This window comes from Leptopilina boulardi, unplaced genomic scaffold (assembly GCF_019393585.1).
Source record: "Leptopilina boulardi isolate dan_hultmark-lab unplaced genomic scaffold, ZJU_Lbou_2.1 LbouV2_210, whole genome shotgun sequence".
Taxonomy (NCBI): domain Eukaryota; kingdom Metazoa; phylum Arthropoda; class Insecta; order Hymenoptera; family Figitidae; genus Leptopilina; species Leptopilina boulardi.
In genome coordinates this window covers 1,679,492-1,703,099 of record NW_026137764.1, presented here as the reverse complement: position 1 = coordinate 1,703,099, position 23,608 = coordinate 1,679,492, and the positions used below count along the sequence as shown (strand labels likewise).

Here is a 23,608-nt window from a genome sequence, read left to right as displayed (position 1 = left end):
AGATACCATACAATTTCACAATGTTTCCAAATTTTATGGGTAACTTTGATCAACGCGAGGCACAACATGAATTAGAACATTATGATGCAGTTGTCGATGTAAGATGTTATGAATTAGCAGCTTTATTTTTATGCACTGTTTTTGTACCAAAATGCGGTCCTGGTGGTAATTTAATACGACCCTGTCGAAGTCTCTGCTATCGTAAGTAAAAAAAAAATTCATTTCAAATAATTGCAAAATAAATTAATTCTTTTAATTAATTTTTTAATGTATAATGTCCTATGTAAAATTTAAAAATTTTTTTATACTGCATATACATTTTAGAATATAAAGCCGTTAAGAAAAAAATTACATTCAATTAGAAAAAAGTTAATTAATAATAATTATTTACTTAAATAATAATTACGTGTATTGAGATATATGAATTTGAATGTTAATAGCGCATTGTTTTCAGTAAAGATTTTTAATTAATAAAAATAAAAATTTATATTAATTAATAAAAATATTAATTATTCAATTATTACATATAATTAAATAATAAGTAATTTATTAATTAACTTCTTTCCAATTAGTGTTATTTTTTAAAGAATTGTATGCGGAATACAAATCAATTTTTAAATTTTACATAGAACACAAAGAACACTGTTTTTTATTAACATTTTATAAATGAACAATTTAAACAGCTATTTAAAATAAAATTGTCTTTAAAACAAAAAAAAAAAACTCGTTTTTGTAGGATATTTATTTAATTTTAATTTAATAATTTACTATAAATTTCAATGTAAAATTTCTATTTTATAAGTAAAAATAAATAACGAAAAAATTAATTTATTTTGAAATCATTATTTTTGTTGATGATTATTATTTTACTCCATTTTCAATTAACTTTGATTGAAAATTTTTTACGAGGCCTATTAAACGGTTATTATATTTGCTGTTTATTGAAAATTTAATGTACAATGTTTCGATGCATTGTCCATCCTCTTCAGGTATAATTTGTTATTTCAAAATATCAAACATCAAATATAAGGCCACGTGGATATTAAAAGAAACACCTATAAATTATTACCCACACAGCACAGTATATTGCTGTAAGCTTACCTCAAGCTTACATGTAATTTTTGTAAGCTAACCCTGTAAGCTTCAGGTGAGGTCGAGGTAATATAAAAATGTCCGCCATACAGTAAGCTTACACAGTAAGGCCATAGTAAACTTACATGGCAAAGTCACTGTAAGGTTACAGTAAGCTTACACGGCAAGTTTTCAAAGGTATCAATAAATAATTTTTTAAAAATATTTATGCGCAGTAGCTTTCTATGGCACTTACGAATGCGCAGTAAATTTTTTTAAGCAAACCTTACTGGGGTTTTTTTTATATAAATGACAAAATAAATATAATTGTGCAAAACAATTTATTGTTTACTGTAAGTTGATAAATTAATACTTTGTTATTTGTTAGCAATTAATATAAGCTTACCGTGTAAGCTTACTGTAACCTTACAGTGATCTTACCGTGTTAGCTTACAGTGCCCCTACCGTGTAAGCTTACCATGACTTTACCATGTAAGTTTACCATGGCATTACTGTGTAAGCTTACTGTATCGCGGACATTTTTATATTACCTCGACCTTACCTGAAGCTTACAGGGTTAGCTTACAAAAATTACATGTAAGCTTGAGGTAAGCTTACAGCAATATACTGTGCTGTGTGGGTAGAATACATTAGCAAGAGCGATCCTACACGATATTTAAATAAATTTAAATTTAAATGTAATACACGTATATTAAAGTTACCTCATAAAGAGGGTTTCTAAAATTTAAAATTTACATTTTTTTTAGAAAATTTTTTAGAATATGTCAAAAAGTGTCAAGAAAATTTGAGGTTAAGTTGAATGAAATGAAATATAGAGTGATAATCAGATAATTACAGGTTAAAATCGATTACAATATCTAAAATGTGAAATAATTGATTATTGATGTTCGACTATTGATCTAGATTTAATTTGAAATTAATAGTGAAAATTTGAAATTAATATAGTATACGATTGACTCATACCTGCAATATCAGTATTAAAATTTACTGTTGAGTTTAAATTTTTCTGTATGTGTATCATTTCCAAATATTTTCTTTTAAACTCATTAGTTTCAACATCCAAAATTGAAATATCTTGAAAATTGAAACAATTTTTATATTGAGTAGCATCCCGAGTCGAAATTTTTCCCTCTTTTCACCCTCGATTTTCTCAGCTTCTTTTCAGCCTGAAATCATGCGCTTATTTCCAAATCTGCATGTTTAGAGGTTGAAAAGAGGTCTTGGAATTTTTTCTTAATTTAAATTTTTCCAAGTTTTATTCCTCCTAAAAGTTTTATAGTATTACGACAAAGATCAATAAATATATCTTCAATAGGGTCAAAAAATAATGTCCATAAGAAAAAAAAATCCAATTTTTACATTTTTTTAATTTTATTTTTTCGTTTTTTTAACCTCTTTTACGCCTCTCTAGTCATCTTTAAACCCTCCTTTCAGCCTCCAATATAGTAGATATTTCCACTTTTGCAAATTCGAGGTCGAAAAGAGGGTATGAAAGTGTTGGAGAGAATAAAAGGAGGTTTTTAGAGAACTTATAGAGAATCTAAATTTCGACTCGGGATGTGAGCAAAGGCCAGTGTTAGTATTTTTATTTTGGACGGATCTCTCGTGCTCATGAACTCTATCACCTAAATGACGCATAGTCTGACCAATGTATAATTTTTCACATTTATTACATGGAATCTCATAAACACAATGATTTCTTTTCATTAAAGGAACATTATCTTTAAAATTATGTGGCAAAAAAATTTTTTGCAAAGTTTTGTCTATTGAAAAAACTATTGTTGAGTTTGTTTTTCATTATTTTTGTTTAAAAATATAAATTTATGATGAACATTTAATTGAAAAAATAAAATAAAAATAAATTGCAAATAATTTTTGAAAGATTGTAATAATTTTTTTTTGTTTAAATCCTATTTTTACAGAGACAAAAAGACGCTGTGGTTTTTTTTTGAAAGTTTTTGGTCTGACATTACCGGATTACATGGAATGCGATTTGTTTCCGGAAAATTCGGATTCGAATGTATGCGTTGGACATAAAGAGGTTTTGGAAGCTGAGAAAAGAGCTGAAAGACCTGGTGAGTAAAGATTACATAATCTTTGATTTAAGTTATTGCGTGAGAAACACTGTTGCAGTCAGGATATATAAAATTTTTTTTTCATTATACTAAAAAAAAAAAAAAAGGAAAAAAAATTGTCCACAAGAAACAAGAATGAGGATAGGTTTCTTATTACCCATGGTTCTAAATTTTAATCTAAAATTCAAGTGTCACATTAATCTTCTCATATAACCGCCTTCAACTAACGTTTCCCAAAGGGCTTGAAAATTGAAAAATGAGAGACACGATTTATACGTCTGTGATTTTTGTCTTCAAATAAAAATTACGTTATAAAACAAGGTTAACTTGAATTTTTTTCTTTTTTTAATTTAATTTCGAGAGAGGAATTTTATTAAAGATTCATTTTTTTTTTAATTTGCTTGAAAAAATATTGAAAAATTAAATGGAAAAAGAATTAATTAATTAAAAAATTAATTTCAAATTTCACAATTATTATTCTGCGAGAAAGTTTTTTACTTCTCTTGAAAACTAAATGGAAGTTATTTGTCGATGTCAAAAGTGCAAGTAAAGGGTGTTTTCGCGTTGGTGAAATATCCGAGCGAGAGCGACAAAAGACGCGAGAACAATGCTTTCCGGGCAATATTTATGTCAGCCGATCGGAAGATAGAGGAGATCTAACAGTGCGCGAAACCCCTTTTGTCTCTCACGGATGGAAGACTTTTCCTTCCTATATATAGGTATATAATCCTGATTCCCATTTCCGCGTGTATTTTTACTCCGATGTTTTCAGGAAACAAGGCTAATTGTCAATATAATGCTATTGACTCACTTGTTTTCTTTATGAAGTTTTTATTTTTCCGAAATTAATATAACAAAAAAAAATATAAAAATTTAATCATATAGATATATTGAAAACAAAAAATATATATTATTATATAAAAGATAAAATCACAGTTAATGAGCTTTCAGCTACTGATTTTCTCTTCTTTTTTTTTAAATCGGCTTAACTTTGTCTGCATTCGAATTTATTTGACATTTTTTCATTCATTTTTTTAAATTTTTATTCTCAGTGTATAATGGAATTTTTAAATTGATATTTTTACTCATACTCATAAATAAATCCATAAAAAATAAATCTAATAAATAAATAATCCATATTCTCTAAAAAGTTTAGAATTTATTTTTTAAATTGAAATTAGTGAAAATTTCTACTAATTTGAATTAGTGAATGAATTCTCTACAAATATCTGGAATTATTTCACAATTAAATGATACAATAATTGATAGATTCTGTTCATGAGTAATTTTAATTACTGTTTCAATTTTTTTTTTTTTTTTTTTTTTTTTTTTTTTTGATTAAAAATATTGTAATTTTGAATTTTTTTTGTTTGGAAATTTTAATTAAATTATAATTAATAATATAAATAAATAACTAATTTAAAAAAAATGGCTTTTAAAGGATACTAAAATTTAAATATAGTTAAATTAAAAAAAGTTAATTCAAACATTATCGCAGATTTTGAGAAGGGAATAAACATTTATGAGATTCTTTAATATGAGTTAAAATAGTTGAATGTGAGCAGTATAGAATTAGTGTGATATGTGAATATATATTACAAAAGAGAGGCATTTTAATTTCCTAGAGAAGTAATTATGTTGCGACTCGACTGCATTTCTGTATGGGACGTTAAAAATGTTTGCGCTTGACGTTTAACAGTCATATATTATGAATAATATATACGAATATTATCATAATCAAATAATTTCTATACTAATGGATATTTAATTATTCGTTTTTCAATGACAATTTCCTATTACACTTAAGCAAAAATATTATATTTTAAAAATTAAGAATAAAATTGCGTGTTATGTTTATTATCAAATTTAAAATATTAATATATAATAATATTAGTATATGTTATAAAAATAATAGTCAAATTAAGCAAGGTCGGTATTCATTACACGGACGGAGAATTTTTAACGAGACAACGTCTTTTTTAATTAATTGAAATATATTTTATAAGATCTTTATATTTAGTATTTATTACGTATTTAAACACACTGAATAAAAATTTATTTGATTCAAATACTTGATTACTTGACTATTATCAAATAAATATTTATTTGATAATAATCAAGTAATCGATTATTATTTGAGTTAAATAAATTTTTTTTTTTACTGCATAAAATTAGAATAAACGGAAAATATTTTCCAGACAATTAAATTAAAAAATTTTTTAAACGAAATGCCAAGAATTGTGGCACTGTCAGCAGTCAGCGCTGTACTAACATGTTAAATCTTTAACCGGTCGGTAATATAGAAAGCTATAAAAAAATTTCATTTTCAAATTTCACAAAAATTAGTGTGGCATAGAGATTAAACCTAAAGTAATCGAATAACAAATAAATTTTTTGTAATAAAATTTTTCCAATAAATTAAAATATTTACCTTAATAACGAATTTTCAGCTTTAAGGAGATTCTTTCAAACTAAATAGCCCTCGGAGATCCCTACTTTCAAGTTAAATTTCCATTCAAAAAATGTGAAAAATAACTGTTAAAATAGACCGAGTTCTAAAAAGTCTGAATATGAAGAATTTTGTGTCCTTCTTATTTTTGCCCTTATCTTTGAAGTACGTGACATCACATGCCATTGAGGTTAGAATCTGAAAAAAAGAAAAATTAAAATACTGTCAGCGCTGTACTAACATATACTTAGTTAAATCCTTAACCGATCGGTAATATAGAAAGCTATAAAAATTTAATTTCCAGACATTTATCTTCTATTTAAATTCAATAATATAAAATATTTCTTATATTCATATTATATTTCAAAAATTCATGAACGAAACAAGAAAATTTCCGTGTGGCTTTTGTTATGAAAAATTTCACTAAAAAAGTTTCACAAAAGAACAATAGAATTTACTAACAATAAATTTAACCTTATGTGTTATATTAATTATGATGTATATTGAATTTATTTAACATTTTTGCGTCTTTTTTTATTCGCATATTATTTCTATTGTATATTTTTTATTGAAATGAAATATAATAAATTTATAATTGAGCATGCTGTTAGTAATTTTCATCATTTATACATATATATCTGTCAGGAAGATACTGACTTGAATATCGATCAGCAGCGTGAACTGCATCACGAATGAATTTAGAGGAGATGAAATGAAAGAGACACTAAAGCAGAGAGGTGCAGGAAATATTTAATATTGTTTTGTTGAGAATCCACAATTATCCAAGTGTAAACAATTAAATTAAAATGACTAAATACAAATTTTGGTATACAATCAAAATCATGAATGAAAGTTAATTTTCCGTTAAAGTTATTATAAAACATTACCACTATATTATAAAGAAAATACAAAATGCTCGACAAAAATAATTATATAAAGTAAATCTCTTTTAATGTTTATTTTTAATTAATTGTAATTTTAATATTTATTAATTTTTTTTTAATTTCTTAATTGAATTTATTTTATTTTGAACAACATTAGGTAATTTACAATTATATTATTAAATTATTTAAATGATAATAAAAAAAGCTTAAACAAAAAACAATAATTTCACATTGTATACTATGGTTTTTATATCTTTTTTCAATTTGAAATATATTTTTTTTTATTCCAATTGATTTGATACAATTCATTCGTTTCATTTTCTCATCACAATTTCATTTATTTTCTTCGGCAAGTCTGCGAGAAATTTTTATTATATATTTTTCATTGTTACTTTTTCCATATTTTTGTTTTTTTTTTCTTTTTCATATAGTTGCTTTATTGAGTTGGAATATAATTTTTTTTTATTTGAATTATTTTACAATATGTATTGAGGCAGTTGTAGAATTACAATCGTTAAAAGAAATAATTAAAAATGAATTTTAACAGTCTTATTTTTGTAAAGAAATTGAAAACAATTATTATTAAATAATTTTTTTCTAATTGAGTGTTATTTTTTCACAACGGTATTTAAATCTTACATAGGACCCATTGATTGTAAAAAAAAGTCTGTCATACTTATTATATTCAAATTAGTTAAAATTTTTAACTATATAAATCAAATTTAGAGAGATTTATCACAGTTAACTTGAATGTATCAAATTGATCCAAATTTTTATATTAATTTGATTTTTTTAAACTTAGTGTAGAATAAATTTAACGTTAGAATTTAATATTAGTATTTTAAAGAAAATATTTTTATCGAAGGGAAGCAAAATCTGTTTTATGTAGTAATAGAATAAAAATGTCGTTATTCCCTTGTTTCTGATAATGTAGTGTGAGAAATTTGATGTGTTATAGGATAGCTACATTGCCCGAAGGATTTTCCTTGGGATTTTCTTTACATTGATATATATATATATATATATATATATATATATATATATATATATATATATATATATATAATATATATATATATATATATATATATATATATATATATATATATATATATAATAGCAAGTTTGTGCTTTTTGAAAACTGAATAAGGATTGATGAGAAATGTTCGTGAGAAAGTGCAGATGGATAATATATATAGAATCGAAAATTTTAACTTTAACACTATATACAATACTTTTTTGGATCATCTGGAAACTTTCTCAACTATATTCTACTAAAATTTATAATCAAAACATTTGTAAGATTTGTGAAGTTTTTTTTTAATCTAAATATCCGAATAATGTAATTTACCTTCGCGAATCAAAAAATAATATAATTAAAAACAAAACTTCTAAAGTCGAATGGATTAAATTGAAAGATATTTTTTTCAACATTTTTTACGTCGCACTCGACACGAATATGAAAACAGATTCTAGAAATTCAAAATGTCGAATCCAATAAAGCTAATGATTTTTTTTCCAAATTGAATATATATATATATATTTGCCTGAAACTTGTAACTCAGAAACTTTTTTTTTTTTTCTAAAAGAAATTTAATTACTTTTCCTTAATAAATTTTTTATTAAATTGCACTCGTGAAAATTATGATATAAAATTAGAATATATATTGTGGTTCACAAAATGATTATTAGTAACATCAAATAACTCAGCTCTAACTACAAGCAAACAGTTTATCGATTAATGTCAGCTTGTTGAGTTCTCTCGAGTTTATATATGTATATATATATATACAGATGCGGTGATATTGATGTTGCACATCTAATTAAGATTTTTATATATATAAATAATCTGCAAAAAAAAAAAATTCTCCGGTGATAAATTTCTTTTATACAAATAATAATTAACTCTATAACCAAACATTCTATTTATTATTAAATAATAATAAAATAATTATTAAAACAGATAGAAATTTCACACATTTTTCTGAATTTTTTAAAAAATAAAAATTATTTTAATTTATAGGTATAATTTTAGGAAAATAGTCTGATAGATATTATTTAATTGCAGCAATTTTTAGAACCAAAATTTGAAATGATTTAACTTCTATTTAATTCGATTCTAAAACCTTCTAAATTATCTGTGTTGCAGTTTGCATCGATGGTTTCCAATGCGACTCAACTAGATGCATTCCTGTTGATTGGAGATGCGATGGACACGTGGATTGTGCTGATCAGTCAGACGAAATTAATTGCGGTGAATGTGGACAAAATTCAATGGTCGCAACAAAATTCAATACTAAAAAGGGTAAAAAGAATAGTTCAAAAAATTCTTTCCCAGAATTGCCAACACTTCATTGTGGTCAAAGAAGATGCATGTCATCTGGACATGTTTGCAATGGAATTATGGATTGTCCATGGGGACAAGACGAACGAAACTGCTGTAAGTTACATTTAATAATAAGCATTTAATAATTATTTCACTAAATTATTCACATTTCATTTTATCTGCATATTCCTGTTAATTTAATACCAAAACATTCAAATGATAATAATCACAGAAAAAACCTGAATTCAAATTGAGTATAGATTCTATACTCAATTTGATTCGCAACAAAAATGAAACTGGTTGTCTCATTTCGAGTTCTAAGGTAAAAGTATCAAAATGAAACAGGCAAGTTTCATTTTGAGAAAAAGAAAAATGGAAAAATATTGTGAAATAACGAATAATTTTGCACAAAAACATGAAATATAATAATTACAAAGAAGTAAATAACACGCTAGACTTAATATATTTGATTAAAAATTGCTTGTAATCGCGTAATAAAATAATAAAGGAAATATGTTTTTAGGTTAGAAAAATGAAAACATGTGTTTTGACAACAGGAACGGTACTGCCAACTTAAATAATAGCGGTAAATTTAAAAACTTATGAAATTAATTATTATCTACGTAAATAATAATAAATAATTTTTATTTAAAAACTTCTAAATATTCGTACTAGTCAAAATAATCTTTCTGGTGTTGTTGAAATATTAGAAACAATAATTGAAATACAAAATTACTCTGCTTATGATGCCAACTTAGAAATCTCAAATTCCAGCCAATATCATTTTGAATAACATGAAGTTTGTCCCATACTCATTTCGATACCCAAAAGAAAATGAGTTGCAACAAAAATGAGTCCAAGTTTTTTCTGTGATGTCAATTCAACAAAATAGATTTTTTCATTATGAAAATTCTACATAAATTATTATATTAATTTATTATAATATAATTATAATTAATCAATTAAGGAGACTTTCCAGTTTAGAATATTGACAAAAGAACACAGTTTTCAAAAGATTTTATTTAACCCTCGCGTGCCTGAGTTCATTTTTTGACGTGCGTGGCTAAGCTGTGTCCGAGGGACCCAGTTTCTTAAATTCCATAAAAAACAAGATTTAATAGAAAGATAAACCAAATTTTAATTCTAAATTATAGAAGAAGAATTTGTAATGATTTCGTCTGCCTAAGAGAAATTAATTATTTTTTGGAAACATTTTTATGATTGGTTGCCTTTTTGGTGGTAATAAAGGTCTTCCTCTACTCTGATCTGGTTGTCAATTATTTTCTACACTTTCAGGTGTATTTTGTGCCAGAATTTGCAATGAAATCGTCTGCCTAAGAAAAATTAATTATTTTTTGGGAACATTTTTATAAATATGGTTGCCTTTTTGGTAGTAATAGGGGTCTTCCTCTACTGTGATCTGGTTGTCAATTTTTTACTACACTTTTAGGAGTATTTTGTGCCAGAATTTGCAATGAAATCGTCTGCCTAAGAAAAATTAATTATTTTTTGGGAACATTTTTATGATTATGTTTGCCTTTTTGATGGTAATAAAAGTCTTCCTCTACTCTGATCTGGGTGTCAATTTTTTTCTACACTTTTAGGTGTATTTTGTGCAAGAATTTGCAATGAAATCGTTTGCCTAAGAGAAAATAAACATTTTTTGGGAACATTTTTATGTTTATGGTTTCCTTTTTGGTGGTAATAAAGATCTTCCTCTACCCTAGTAGAAATTTGTCCCAGTAATTATCGTTGCACTGAACAGTTGCGCTAGAAGCTGTCTAGTAACTTAACACTGCAACTGGCTAATTACTCGAATGGAATGTCACGCTTTTTTCGTCTAGTTATTGTCTAGCCCAACTTGATAAATTCTGATCAACGGTCCGTTAGAAAAACTAGACAAATTATTTCTTTTAAATATTCTCAAAATTTGTCTAATATTAAGATTTAATGTAAGAAACTAATTATACAATAATAAATTATATAATTACATTAATTTTTTTAAATTATAATCTAAATTATTTGAAGAAAATATAATGTATAGTAAATTGTTAAAAGCATAGTATTTGTCAATACTGTTTAATTTTTAATTTAAAAAAAAAATTTTATCTGTGAAAAAGGATCACAAATATTTTCTGGTACACTGAAACATCCACTTTTTGATTGCACTGTAATGACGACTGTAACAAATATTTTTGTATTAGTTATTTATTATACAATTATAATTATCAACTTTTAAACACGAAGAGAACGCAATTTCAACGAAAAATCTCGGGGGTATCGGGGAGCGAACACGGGTCCGCTGGGCGCGAGGTACGCATGCTACGCAATCTGCTATACTAACGATATCCATCAAACGAAAAATATAGCAGATATATTTTAGTTCAGTGCTGTAGCTAGAAATGGCATGCTTTATATAAATATTTTTACTATTATCTGCCAAAATACATATTTTAGAATTTTAATTTTTTATAATTTACTGAAAAATAAATTTACATTTGAAATAACAATTTTAATCAGCACAAATTTCATTAAACCATTATTGTATTAAACAATAAATATTTTACATTTTCTAAAAATTTAATTTTTAATTTTTTACAACTTAATTTTAATATTTTATAATTTAAAAAATTTTTTAATTTAGCTATTAATCCACCTATTTTTAAAATTATATATTTTATTTAAAAAGATTTTAAAAATTTAAGACATAAAAACATTTTAATTTAAAAAAATAAAAAGAGAAATAAAATATAACCTATCTATGTAACAACGCATATTTTTATTATTGCATTTTGATATTTTTTAAAAATAATTACTATTAAAATTATTATTTATTGTTTTCTAAGTGAAAAACTCAACGAAAACAGTAATTTTTATTGTTTTTTAATATCAAAGGATAGAATTTATAGGTTAGGTTTTCTAAATTACACATTTTTTCAATATCAATTGAGAATAAACTTTCTTAATAAAAAAATATATGATATATAAATGGAACAATAAATAAAATGCCAATAATAGATAATGGAATAATTTAATTAATAAAAAAGAAAAACATACTAAATATCATGTGAATATAGATTTTATTTATTTATTATATTAAAATAATAAATTATGTTAATTTATATTTACCTGAATTAATTAGAATTTTATTATTTAAGAAAATAATGAAATAATATAATAGTTACATGAACACAGATTTCTAGCACTTTTTTGTCTAGTTATTAGACATGTACTGCAGCGCTGCTGCCACGAAAGAAGACGAAAGTATAATTTCTAGAGACACTAGACAGTGCCATTCAAGCAACTGGACAAAAGTTGAATCTAGCCAATTTCAAGTTCAACTTGAATGTTTTCTAAGACTGTTGGTCAAGTAACTTTACAGTAATTGTCTAGTTTGTCTAGAATCAGCGTTCACGAGAAAAACTGGCTAGTTACTAGAGTATTTCTAGTGCTTCCATGACAAATTTCTACTAGGGTACTCTGATCTGGGTGTCAATTTTTTTCTACACTTTTAGGAGTATTTTGTGCCAGAATTTGCAATGAAATTGTCTGCCTAAGAAAAATTAATTATTTGTTGGAAACTTTTTTATGATTATGGTTACCTTTTTGGTAGTAATAGGGGTCTTCCCCTACTTCGATCTGGGTGTCAATTTTTTTCATATATTTTGTTTTTTGTTCATACGATCTATGAAATATTTTATTTTTTGTTTATATAAATCTTATGTTGAAATTAGGATCTTATTCTTTATTTTTTTTCTCCAGAATGATGAAAAACTCTATTTTTGTTAAGATATAGATCTTATATAATAAGATTATTTTGTAATCCTGATATAATTGAAATGTGTTTGACTTTTAATGGTCTTTCGACTGTGGGCTCGATATTTTGTTACAAATAAAAAAAATATATATTATAATTAAAATAATTATTTTTGAACAATAATTAAAAAGTTATTTTTTTTTATTTTGATGGATTCGCTTTGTTCCTGTGGACTTTTTCACATTTGGATTCATTGAAAATTTATATATATATAGTGAGATTGAGCGAAGAGAATGGAGATATTGGGAAAGGAAGACTGGAAGTATATCACGCAGCTGAAGGAACATTTCTCCCTGCTTGCATTAAGCACTGGAATCCCAATTCAGCGCAGATTATTTGCTCTTTGCTGGGATATACGTAAGTCTTACATTGTGTATTAAAATTTTTGAATTATTTAATATTTTATTAAAATGTTTATATTTTTAAATAAGAAAATTCACGGTTTTGTAAAAATGGACTAAAATTTTTAGATTTTTGTAATTTAAAAAAACAACTATTTTTTATAATAAATAAATAAATAATTTATAAAATAATTAATAAAATAAAGTTTAAATGAAAAATTAGCATTTCGAAAGAATTTATAAAACATAAAATGAAATATCAATTAATTTTTAATTTCACATTTTTCTAATTACTTTTTAAAGAAAAGAAAAAATGTTTTATATTATTTTTCCCCCTAATATTTTTAGAATTGCAAATTCATCGATTCTAATAACGAAATCAGGTGACAATGACTCGTTTATTGAACCTAAACTACAGACATACCAACAATGGAGGGGAACTCTGAACAGCAAAGTAAATCTGTTGAGAGAATTTCAAGAATGCGAAAATCCAAGGGATCATTCGACTGTCGAGCTGTCCTGTTCTCAATATGGTATTTCGTTTTATACTTATCTCTTGGCAATATGGCTTTGAAAAATCCTACTGCATTTTAAATATAACCCCTCCTCTCTCACCCAAGAAGTAGCTTCTGAAAAATATACTTTCTTTTGTTGATACGAGATAAATACCAAAACGATCAAGATTCAATTTTGTTTTGTATCATATAAATAAACTTGCTTTTGTACAAGTGTATTGTGACTAAATATATTCAGAATCTTATTATATATATCTTTTATCAAAAGAGATAATAATTAAGTGACATCTTTAATTCATATTGAAGAAAATTTATATTTGCAAATCTATTGAACTTTTTTTCCTATTAGCGTGCGGTCGAAGGAATATAGTTTATGGCCATTCAAATATTAAAACGAGAATTGTGGGAGGCGTTGAATCATCTCCTGGGGATTGGCCTTTTCTTGCTGCACTTCTGGGAGGTCCGGAAGAAGTTTTTTACTGTGCAGGAGTCCTTATATCAGATCAATGGATACTCACTGCTTCTCATTGCGTTGGAAAGTGAGTATTGATCATTATTTAATTTAATTTTCTTTCATGTCACTCGTCAATTCATTTCAATGGTCGATGTTTCACTTTAAAAAAATAAATAATCGATTGATTTTTTTAAATATAGCTTTGAATTATTCTACTTCTTTCGTAGAGAATTTTTTATTAAAATATGTGTGTTTGAAAATTATTTTTAAGAAACTATAGTAATGTAATCCACAGTTATTTCATAAAAGAAAACAAATTCATAATTAATAATAATAAATATAGCACCACTGAAAAATATTTGAATTGAATTTTTATGAGTATTGGTTTAATTTAATCTATAATTTATATATTAAATATGTTATATGTTTTTTCTTCTGAAAAATTAATAATTGAATCAACGTAATTTAAATTCAAGACATTTTTCTCAGAAGCTTTTAAATCTTTAAGTAAATTTTTCAACATTTTGATTTTCAATTTATATAATAATTTATTTATTAGAGCTGGTCAAGTTTTTAAAATTCGAACCGCTCCATAAGAATTAACATGGGCTCGAATTGAATATTCGATCCGAGCCCATACAAAATTCGAACTTTTGCACAGCTCTATTATTTATTCTTTTGCCAATATAATAAAAATTGTTTCTTTTGTCTTGATATTGTCATAATTACACTGCATTACTTACATTACTCACATTTTAGTAAACAAATTTCAATTTATATAATGTTTACAATAAAAAAAATTTTTAAGGCTGTTTTTGTATTCTTTTTTACAAAAATTAATTTAATAGATATAATTTTAAAAAAATTCCATTACATAATTGTCGAAAAAAATATTTATTCATGTGTCACTTGAAAAAAACTTCTAGTTATAACCAGAATTCTGGTTGTGGTATATATTTAACATTGTGATTCTGGTTAGGTTAACCGCAGAATTCTGGTTATTTTGACAAGAATTTTGGTTAACTTAACTAGAAAGTAATGTTAAATATAGCCTATCTAGAATTTTTTTTCAGTATATGCCATTAAAATTTTCTAAAAATTTCAAAAAAACTATTTACTCAAATTGTTTCTATGCCAACAAAATTTTTAAAATAATTATATTTTGTCATTGATTATTACCTATTAAAATTTTGTCATTTTAGAGAACTGCTTTGTTTTTAAAATAAAAATATCAAATAATTTAATAGTCACATTTTATAAATGTTATTTAAAAAAATTCTTTTTGTGCTTCTGTAGATAAAGAATAATTATTTTATGTCAATATGAATTCAAATATTTTTCCATCTATATTTATTTATATTTATACGTATATATATTTATATTTATTATGTTTTTTATTTGTAAGCAATTTTTGATAATAGTTTTTCATTACTAAAAAGATTAAATGATGTTTTTTTTTTTATTTGCGCAAGCGATAATTTTTTTTAATATAATTTCAACTTTGTGAAAGAATAATAATTTAATTTAAAAGAAAGGTTAAATTATATACATTCTTTCATATTTTTGAAATTATATTTAAAAAAATTATAGCTTGCAAATAAAAAAACAACATTTAATCTTTTTAGTAAAGAAAAACTATTATGAAATTTTTCTTACAAATACAATAAATATAATAAATATAAATATATATATGTACATATAAATAAATGTAGATGGAAAAATAAATAATATTTCTTATATATATATATATTAATTTTTCTAAACACAAAATTCACATATCACATAATAAAATTCACTTTCATCATATAAAATAATCATTTTTATCTGTATAAGCACAAAAATGATTATTTTAAAAATTAAAATTTACAAAATGTCAATTTAAATTTTTTGAAATTTTTATTTTAAAAATAAATTAACGTAAAAATTTATTAACGGAAAATAAAAAAAAAATTTTAACGAAAAATTGACGATTATTATAATTATTATATCTATTTTTATTTTTATACAGAACTAACTTTTGAAATTTAAATTCAATCGATATATATAATTTATTTGGAAAAAAAGAATATATATAAACGTATATTTTTTTGAGATGATTTAAAAAAGAGATGAATTTGTCTTCTTTTGTCAATATTTCATTTCTATCGAACATGTCATTCTGTGTCATCTTAATCGTTATCATTCATTCTCAATCATTTTCGAACTGCCTGTGCCAAGGCCGAAATCTGGTAGTTTTAGTCATTCGGAAGTTTCTGGATGGACAATTCAATTGGGAATTACAAGGAGATTTGCACACACTTACTTGGGACAAAAGCTCAAACTAAAACGAGTTGTACCACATCCGAGTTATAATTTGGGAGTCGCACATGACAACGATGTTGCTCTCTTTCAGGTAATTCTTTTTTTTTTAAGTGTTTTTACTAAAAATTTAATTGTTTATAGAATACTTGTAATTTTTTTTATTTTATATATTAGATTAAGATAATTATATATGTGAATATATTCATGAATAAATTTTAACTAATATATACAATTTATTAATAACTGCTTATAATTAATCAATTTAATTAATTTTTCTGAAGTTGGAAAAGCGAGTGACATTTCACGAGCATCTGAGACCGGTTTGTCTGCCTCCACCTAACATTGATTTAAAGTCGGGAACAATTTGTACTGTGATTGGTTGGGGTAAAAAGGAGGATGCAGAAAGTGAGTTAAATATTTTCTAAGAATCTTCATCTTATTATAATTTAGAAACACCCCCCTCTTTCTTCCTTATATTAGATATTAACAAAAAAATTGTTTATGTATTTAGCTTCTGAATATGAGCCTGCAGTGAATGAAGTTAATGTCCCAATTTTGGAGAGGGAAACATGTAATTTATGGTTGGAGCATAAAGATCTTAATATAACTGATGGGATGATTTGTGCTGGATATCCGGATGGTGGAAAAGACGCGTGCCAGGTAGAATTTAATCGATTAATTTCAAACAAAGTTGAATTTCTAGATTATTTTTTTTAATACAATTTCTAAATTTTTTTTCTAATTTTTAATTCCTACAAACGAATTTAAATTCCTAAGGAAATTCAATTCGAAATTATAGAAATAATTTTTTGTTATTGGCAACAAACTTCAGAGAAATCTTATCAGGTCTTTTTCCATCCAAATCAAAATCTTCAAAAAATATATTTTTCTTAAGGTAAAGGAGAGTCGGGTAACCACGGCCATGGTGTAGCCGTGGACACACACGATATTTAATAAATTCTTATACTTACGATAATAGTACATTATTTTTTTGATTTGAGATGTTCTCATAATGTAAATTTAAAATTATTTGAATAAATGGTCGTCCTAAGAGAGTAAAAAACCTTGTCTAAAATTTTGTCTTCAAAAAACAAGTCAATTTACTAAAGTTGCGCTGACTTATTTATCTATTATTTTTATATTCTATAGGTTTTTAAATTAAATCTACTTTTTTGTCATGAAGCTGAACTATCAGTTAATGAATAATTCATGCTAATTTATTTTATTTCTTAGTAATTTGTTCATAAATTTATAACTGCTAAAATATGTTTTGTCGGCTTGCCCCGGCCACATAAAATACGGGTACTTCCGGACAATTTTTCAATGCAATTTTCAATTGTTTATACTGCTACTTCAAGTAGCACAAAACTTATTATTAGGGGAGAGTGGGGAGTTATGCAACGGGTTTTGTTTTTGCTCCAAAATATTAAAATTTTTTTTTGTACATATTATCATATGGAACTTGTAGTACATATAAAAACAAAACTTCTACCATAAAAAATTTTTTAAAAGTAAAAAAATTTAATGATTTTTGCTCATTTTCTTAAAAACCGGTTTTTACTGATTTTTAAAAACGGTGCACAGTGGGGCAGAATGCATAAAAAGTTGGCAAAAAATGAAAAATTGAAAAATTCAATTCCAACTTTTAATTACATTATTTCAATAAACAATAAGTCAAAGTTTGATGAAATATAATTTTTAGCCCTTTTTAACTGCGGATTTTCATAGAAATATGTTTTAATGTCGACCTATTTTCAACGGTTATGTTCGCGCTTTTTTGTTTATTTATCAAGGTAAGGTTTGTAACCTGATTAAAACGTACAATGTGACAGATTTTGAATTATTTATCATGGAATCTTCAAATTCAGGTATTTAATTATATTATAGAAAAGATAAAATCGTATTTTATAACATTTTAATTATTAAAATTCTTAAAAGAAACGAGCTTCTGAAATTCAAAAATTGAAAAAATTTTCTGTAAACATTAATCATTTTAGTTATGTTCCAAGCTAGTCCAGGTGTTAATTCTTGAATTTTTTATTATGTTTTAATTCCAGGTTTCTGAATCTGCTTGAAATTTTTGCGAATATTTGCGATTTTTCGAGAAAAAGTGATTTTATTGGACACATTGCAAAATACAGAAATATGTATTTTCAATAATGAGTGTACTTTGTTTTAAGAAAATTTGTTAACCTTTAAAAATTAAACTCAATAAGATTTTGATTTTAAAATGTTTTATATTATTAATTTTATATTTAAAAGTTTATAATTGAAATTTCTAAAACGGGATAAATAAATAGTCTTACAATTTTTGAATTTCTTCGTCGCATAAGTATTTTTAATTTAAGTAAATATTTGTAATTAGTGTAGAAATTAAAAATAAATTATTGTAATTTTTATATTAGGAACGACTTCAAGCGCGCTTCATGCGTAAAGAGAAAAGAACTCGTTGAAATAATGAACCGTTCAAATAGCAGTAAATTCGATGAGAGATTTAATTTTTTAATATCTGCCATTTTGAATCTGCTATTTCGTAGTTTTAAAAAATTGACTTCATATTCGTAATCAGCAACCCCAAAAACACACGAATATCTAGTTTCAAACGATTTCGTTGAAATTTAAAAAACATATCCGCCATGTTGGATCCGCCATTTTGAATTTTTAAAATCTGACTTTAGATTCGTAATCAGCGACCTCGAAAACCATTAGATACTACATTTTATAGAAATCGAACAATTTTGAAAAAAATTGTCCGCCATATTGGATCCGCCATTTTGAATTTTTAAAATCTGACGTTAGATTCGCAATCAGCGACCCCGAAAACCCCTAAATACCAAATTTTATAGAAATCAAACTAATTTTTTTAAAAAATTGTCCGCCATATTGGATCCGCCATTTTGAATTTTTAAAAACTGACTTCATATTCGTAATCAGCGACCCAACAAACTTTACAAATCTTTAATGTCAATAATTTTCAATGAAAAATACATTTAATGCCAACTTTTTTAACATTCTGCCCCACTGTGCGGTGGGGAGTTGTGCAACACTATTTAAAATCATAGATAACGGTCTATTTTATGGAAGATTTTTTATTTATGTGATAAATAATGAAAAAGGAAGAGAATTGAAACAAAATATTTTTCCGTTAAGCCAATCAGTCAATCTCATTTACAATGAATGCATGTATAAAACCCACATGTTAAAGGAGCACATTTCAAATGCACAGCTCGATCACATTTAACGCCATGGATTGAGTTTTTCGGTTTAATTTCTTTGGCATTGTACCTATGCAAATGATACAAAAGTCTTCTTCCTCTTCTTCTTCTGAATCGGGTAAAATTTTTTTTTTGATTTTGTATCAAGTGCAGGACGACCGTGCTTAACTGGTGGTGCTTTAGCAGTTTGTTTCTTTTTTCTCTTCTGTCCTTTTTTCATCTCTTTTTGACGTTTTTCTTCAATTTTCTGGGATAACTTTGACACATTTTCAAGCGAAGTCAAAAAAGTCAATGAAAGATATAGCGATTTTTATATATATGTCTATCAACAATATTATCAATATTAATAATATTATTATGAATTATATTTTTCAACAATGTAATAACAATATTATTAATAGGTATGTTTATCAACAATATCTTTTAAATAATGCGAAATTCGCATAGAAAATGCGAAATCGGATGAAAAACTATTCAATATAAAGTGTTGCACAACTCCCCACTAATTGTGTTGCATAACTGCCCACTTTCCAAATTTTCGAAAAAAACACACAGTAATTAACATATCAAATATTTATGAAAAATTCTTTTACATATCGAAAGAGTATTAACTGCAGATTATTTTCCATATAGTCACCTGTTTTTAAAACTTTAAACAATTACTGAAAATGACTTAAATACAAGAAGCAAAAAAAACTTTTTGAACTAAATTTTAACTCACACTCTGCACGGAAAGAAATTTAGTAGCAATATTTGATAAATCTGATAGGAAATTTTAGTATTCTCTTTTTCAAACGCGGAACATTTGGGTTTGATAACGAAAATCGGTATATTTTTACCAATAGTCTTTTTAGTAAATATATTCCAGAAATTGAAATTATTATTTCGTAAATTGATAAATTTATACGAAAAACCAGAAGTAAGTTAAACCGACGCGCACTTCGTTATTTACTAAATTTATATGAAAATTTGGAAGGATTATTTCGAAATTTGTTAAAACTATACTAAAAATTCGAAGTGGTTCAGTCGTGACAGATGACGACAGAAACACCAATAGATTCTACGCCAAAGTTTTATCTCTTTCTCATCTCGAGGATAGACGAGGATATGAACTTTTAAATGCACACACACACATACACCTCATTGCTTTACATCGATTGGCTTATTTTTATTCCTAACCTATACCAACGATAATACGTATAACATTCGCAGAATAACGCTTCATATACAAATTTACGCTCATGTGAAAAACTGATGTGACCATTCTTATATACTAACCAGACATATTTTTCACCGCTTATGAGAAAGGTGAAATTATATCAAAACATGTTTAAAAATATAAATAAAAATCATTATTTATTGGGAAATAATTAAATATTTTATTATTTTTTGAAGAACAATTTTTTTTACTGATTTATTGTAAAATCTTCGAAATTAATTATATAAAAGAAATTCAGGTCTGTATCAAGATAATAGTAAAAAGGGGCTTGTCTAAAGAGCTTCGTCAGTCTTCGTTACCACTCGGTGAGGATCGGGCAATTCCGAACATTCAACTTTGGCAAATTTCGTCGAATCTCGTTAACTTTGATATTTCTTTTTCAATTTTCATATCAAATATATCAAAATCTGAAATAATTATATCATTTTATAGAATTCTAATTACGAAATTTGAAATATTTGGTTAGAAAAATTGATAAAGAGCTTATTAAAATTTGATATTTTTGTGTTTCAATAAAAAGATTTCAGATTTCGTAAATATTATATCAAATTTTCTTTCCAACTATATTAAATATTCTTATTTTAATCTCAATCATTCTTAAAAATAGTATCGAAAATCGTTATCATGTCAAAATGTTCCGCAATTGTAACCAAATATACTAAAAAGTAACACCATAATATCAAATATTGCTACAAACTTTCTTTCCGTGTGGAAAAATACTAAGAATGGCTGCGCATGTGATAAATACCAGTCAAAAAGTTAAATCTTAATGCGAAAAGAATTTCATATTAGTTGCAAGAGTCATAACAATTATTATTTAATAAATATTAGCGTGTTGCACAACTCCCCACTCTCCCGTATAAATTGAATTATTATCACAAAATAAAGTTTCTTCATCCGTTTATGTTTTAAAATGCGATTTTTATTTGAAAAATGCCCTATTTTTTCATTTCGTAAAGATAAAGTATCCAAAATGCTGACTTTTTAATGATGGCCTGAGGTACCCGACACGCCAACTTGGTAACCTGAATTCGAATTTATTTTGAAATCCTTTTTTTTGTATTTATAAAGCAATTATTTCTGAAATGCTTAAGTAGTATGCGTAGTTCAAACACTTTTAATGATATCTAATCATCGAAACAACTATTTTAACCGATATTACTGAAATAATAACCAGAAAACGTTAAGGTTACGGGGCTACCCGACTCTCCCCTAGTAGTACGGTGTAACACTTGAAAATCGATGCTGTTTTATGAATTTTTTTAAGCGGGTAAATAAATGGCGACCGTTACGAAATTTGGATATGTTTTTATTGTCGTCTTAAAGTATATAAAAAAATTTTTTTTTACAATAATTAATGTTAATTTGTTAATAATTTTAAACGTCGATGTCGACTCCTCGAAAAAGACAGAAATTTTTCGGTACACTCCATGGCCTTTCGCAGTCAGCCTTTTTAAATGTGTCAAGAATAACAGATTAAATTTTTGTCTCAATCGATTAAATAGTTTTTGTTGGTGAGTTTACCGAAACTTTGAAAACGTAGTTTCGAGAAAATCGCGTTTAAAGATTCGGTAGCAGTTTATTAGTAAAAAAAGTATGCTTACATTAATCGGCTATGCCTGGTGCATAGAGTAAACCTTCTATTTTCTAAAAATTATCATTTTCAGCGGCTTAAAAAAAAACGAAAGAGCGTCTGGTCGAAGCAACTACTGTCAGCGCGTCAATATTCGTCTATAATATACTGATCACGGCGCGCTCTCTTCTTTTCACGATAAAATTAAAAGTATTGCAAATTTTGGTTTGGGATTTTGAGGATATATTTTAAATGTTTTTCTTTTAGAAAATGTAATAAAAAAATCGATATTTGACCCCCACACACCGGACTACTACCTTAATTTTTATTTTTTTTTATAACGTCTATTATTTATTTATTTATATGAATACGGATTTACAAAAAGGAAAAACCAGACTTTTCGTATTATTTACTTGTTATTTTTTCTCCAAACATTAAAAATTATTTATATTAATTAATATTTCAGTATTAATAATTAATTGTTCACTTATTTAATTGAGTTTAAATCAACAAAAAATTATTAAAATAACTAAAAAAGAATTAAAAAAAATTGAAAATAAATTTTTTTTTTAAAGAAATTGTCCATCTATATATATATTTAAGTGAAAAATCAGAACGTCTAATCTCGGTCTTAAAATACCAATTTTCTTTTCGTTAGGGTGATTCTGGTGGTCCATTACTCTGTCAAGATGAAGAGGACAAGGAAAAATGGTTTGTCGGTGGAATTGTCAGTTGGGGCATTAAATGTGCACATCCAAAATTACCCGGGGTTTATGCTTATGTACCAAAATACGTATCTTGGATTCATAGTGAAATTGCCAAATACTCGGATGATGAAGCAGGGTAAAAAAATTCACAAAATCACGGTAAGAAAAAATATCAAATGACCATATATATATATATATAGAGAGAGAGAGAAAACGTGTCAAGCCAAATGAAATCAAGAAACATCCACGAAACAACGGTTAGAAGAAATTTTCTCCAAATTAAAAAAAAACAAATATATACATGTATCCAGTGAAAAAAGAAATGTCAAAAAAGAACTGTTAATACAAAAACAATTCTTTTCAATTGAGAATTTTTCAAAAGTATTTTTTGAAAAAAATAACACAAACCAATATTATTTTTGTTTAATATTCTTCAAATATGTTGAATACTCTCTCAAAAAAAATTTTGAATATTCGAAAAATGTTTGAAAATATTTATTCTTAAGGTGAAAAAAAATTTATTGTTCTTGAAATTTAAAACCTAATTTCTTTATAATTAATTTATTGTTCAAAAATATTTATTATACAAGAAAAATATTTTTTGTATAAATTGTAAAATTATTATTATTTTTTTTTTTAA

At 25.4% G+C, this 23,608-nt stretch overlaps 1 protein-coding gene across 2 annotated transcripts in view; it reads left to right on the top strand.

Annotated features, from left to right (window-relative positions):
• LOC127278666 (uncharacterized) overlaps positions 1 to 23,271 on the top strand; it is a 54,956-nt gene extending 31,685 nt beyond the window's left edge. The window contains exons 9-18 of one of the 2 annotated variants that reach the window (XM_051300479.1): positions 3 to 201; positions 3,015 to 3,167; positions 8,650 to 8,940; positions 12,859 to 13,000; positions 13,333 to 13,517; positions 13,849 to 14,038; positions 16,186 to 16,345; positions 16,536 to 16,659; positions 16,766 to 16,914; positions 22,920 to 23,271. In XM_051300479.1, coding sequence (XP_051156436.1) covers positions 3 to 201; positions 3,015 to 3,167; positions 8,650 to 8,940; positions 12,859 to 13,000; positions 13,333 to 13,517; positions 13,849 to 14,038; positions 16,186 to 16,345; positions 16,536 to 16,659; positions 16,766 to 16,914; positions 22,920 to 23,108 — 1,782 coding nt within the window. In that variant the 3' untranslated portion in view covers positions 23,109 to 23,271. Of the gene's footprint in view, positions 1 to 2; positions 202 to 3,014; positions 3,168 to 8,649; positions 8,941 to 12,858; positions 13,001 to 13,332; positions 13,518 to 13,848; positions 14,039 to 16,170; positions 16,346 to 16,535; positions 16,660 to 16,765; positions 16,915 to 22,919 lie in introns of both variants that reach the window. The other variant, XM_051300478.1, reaches the window with a different exon arrangement.
• The last annotated feature ends 337 nt before the right edge of the window (positions 23,272 to 23,608 follow it).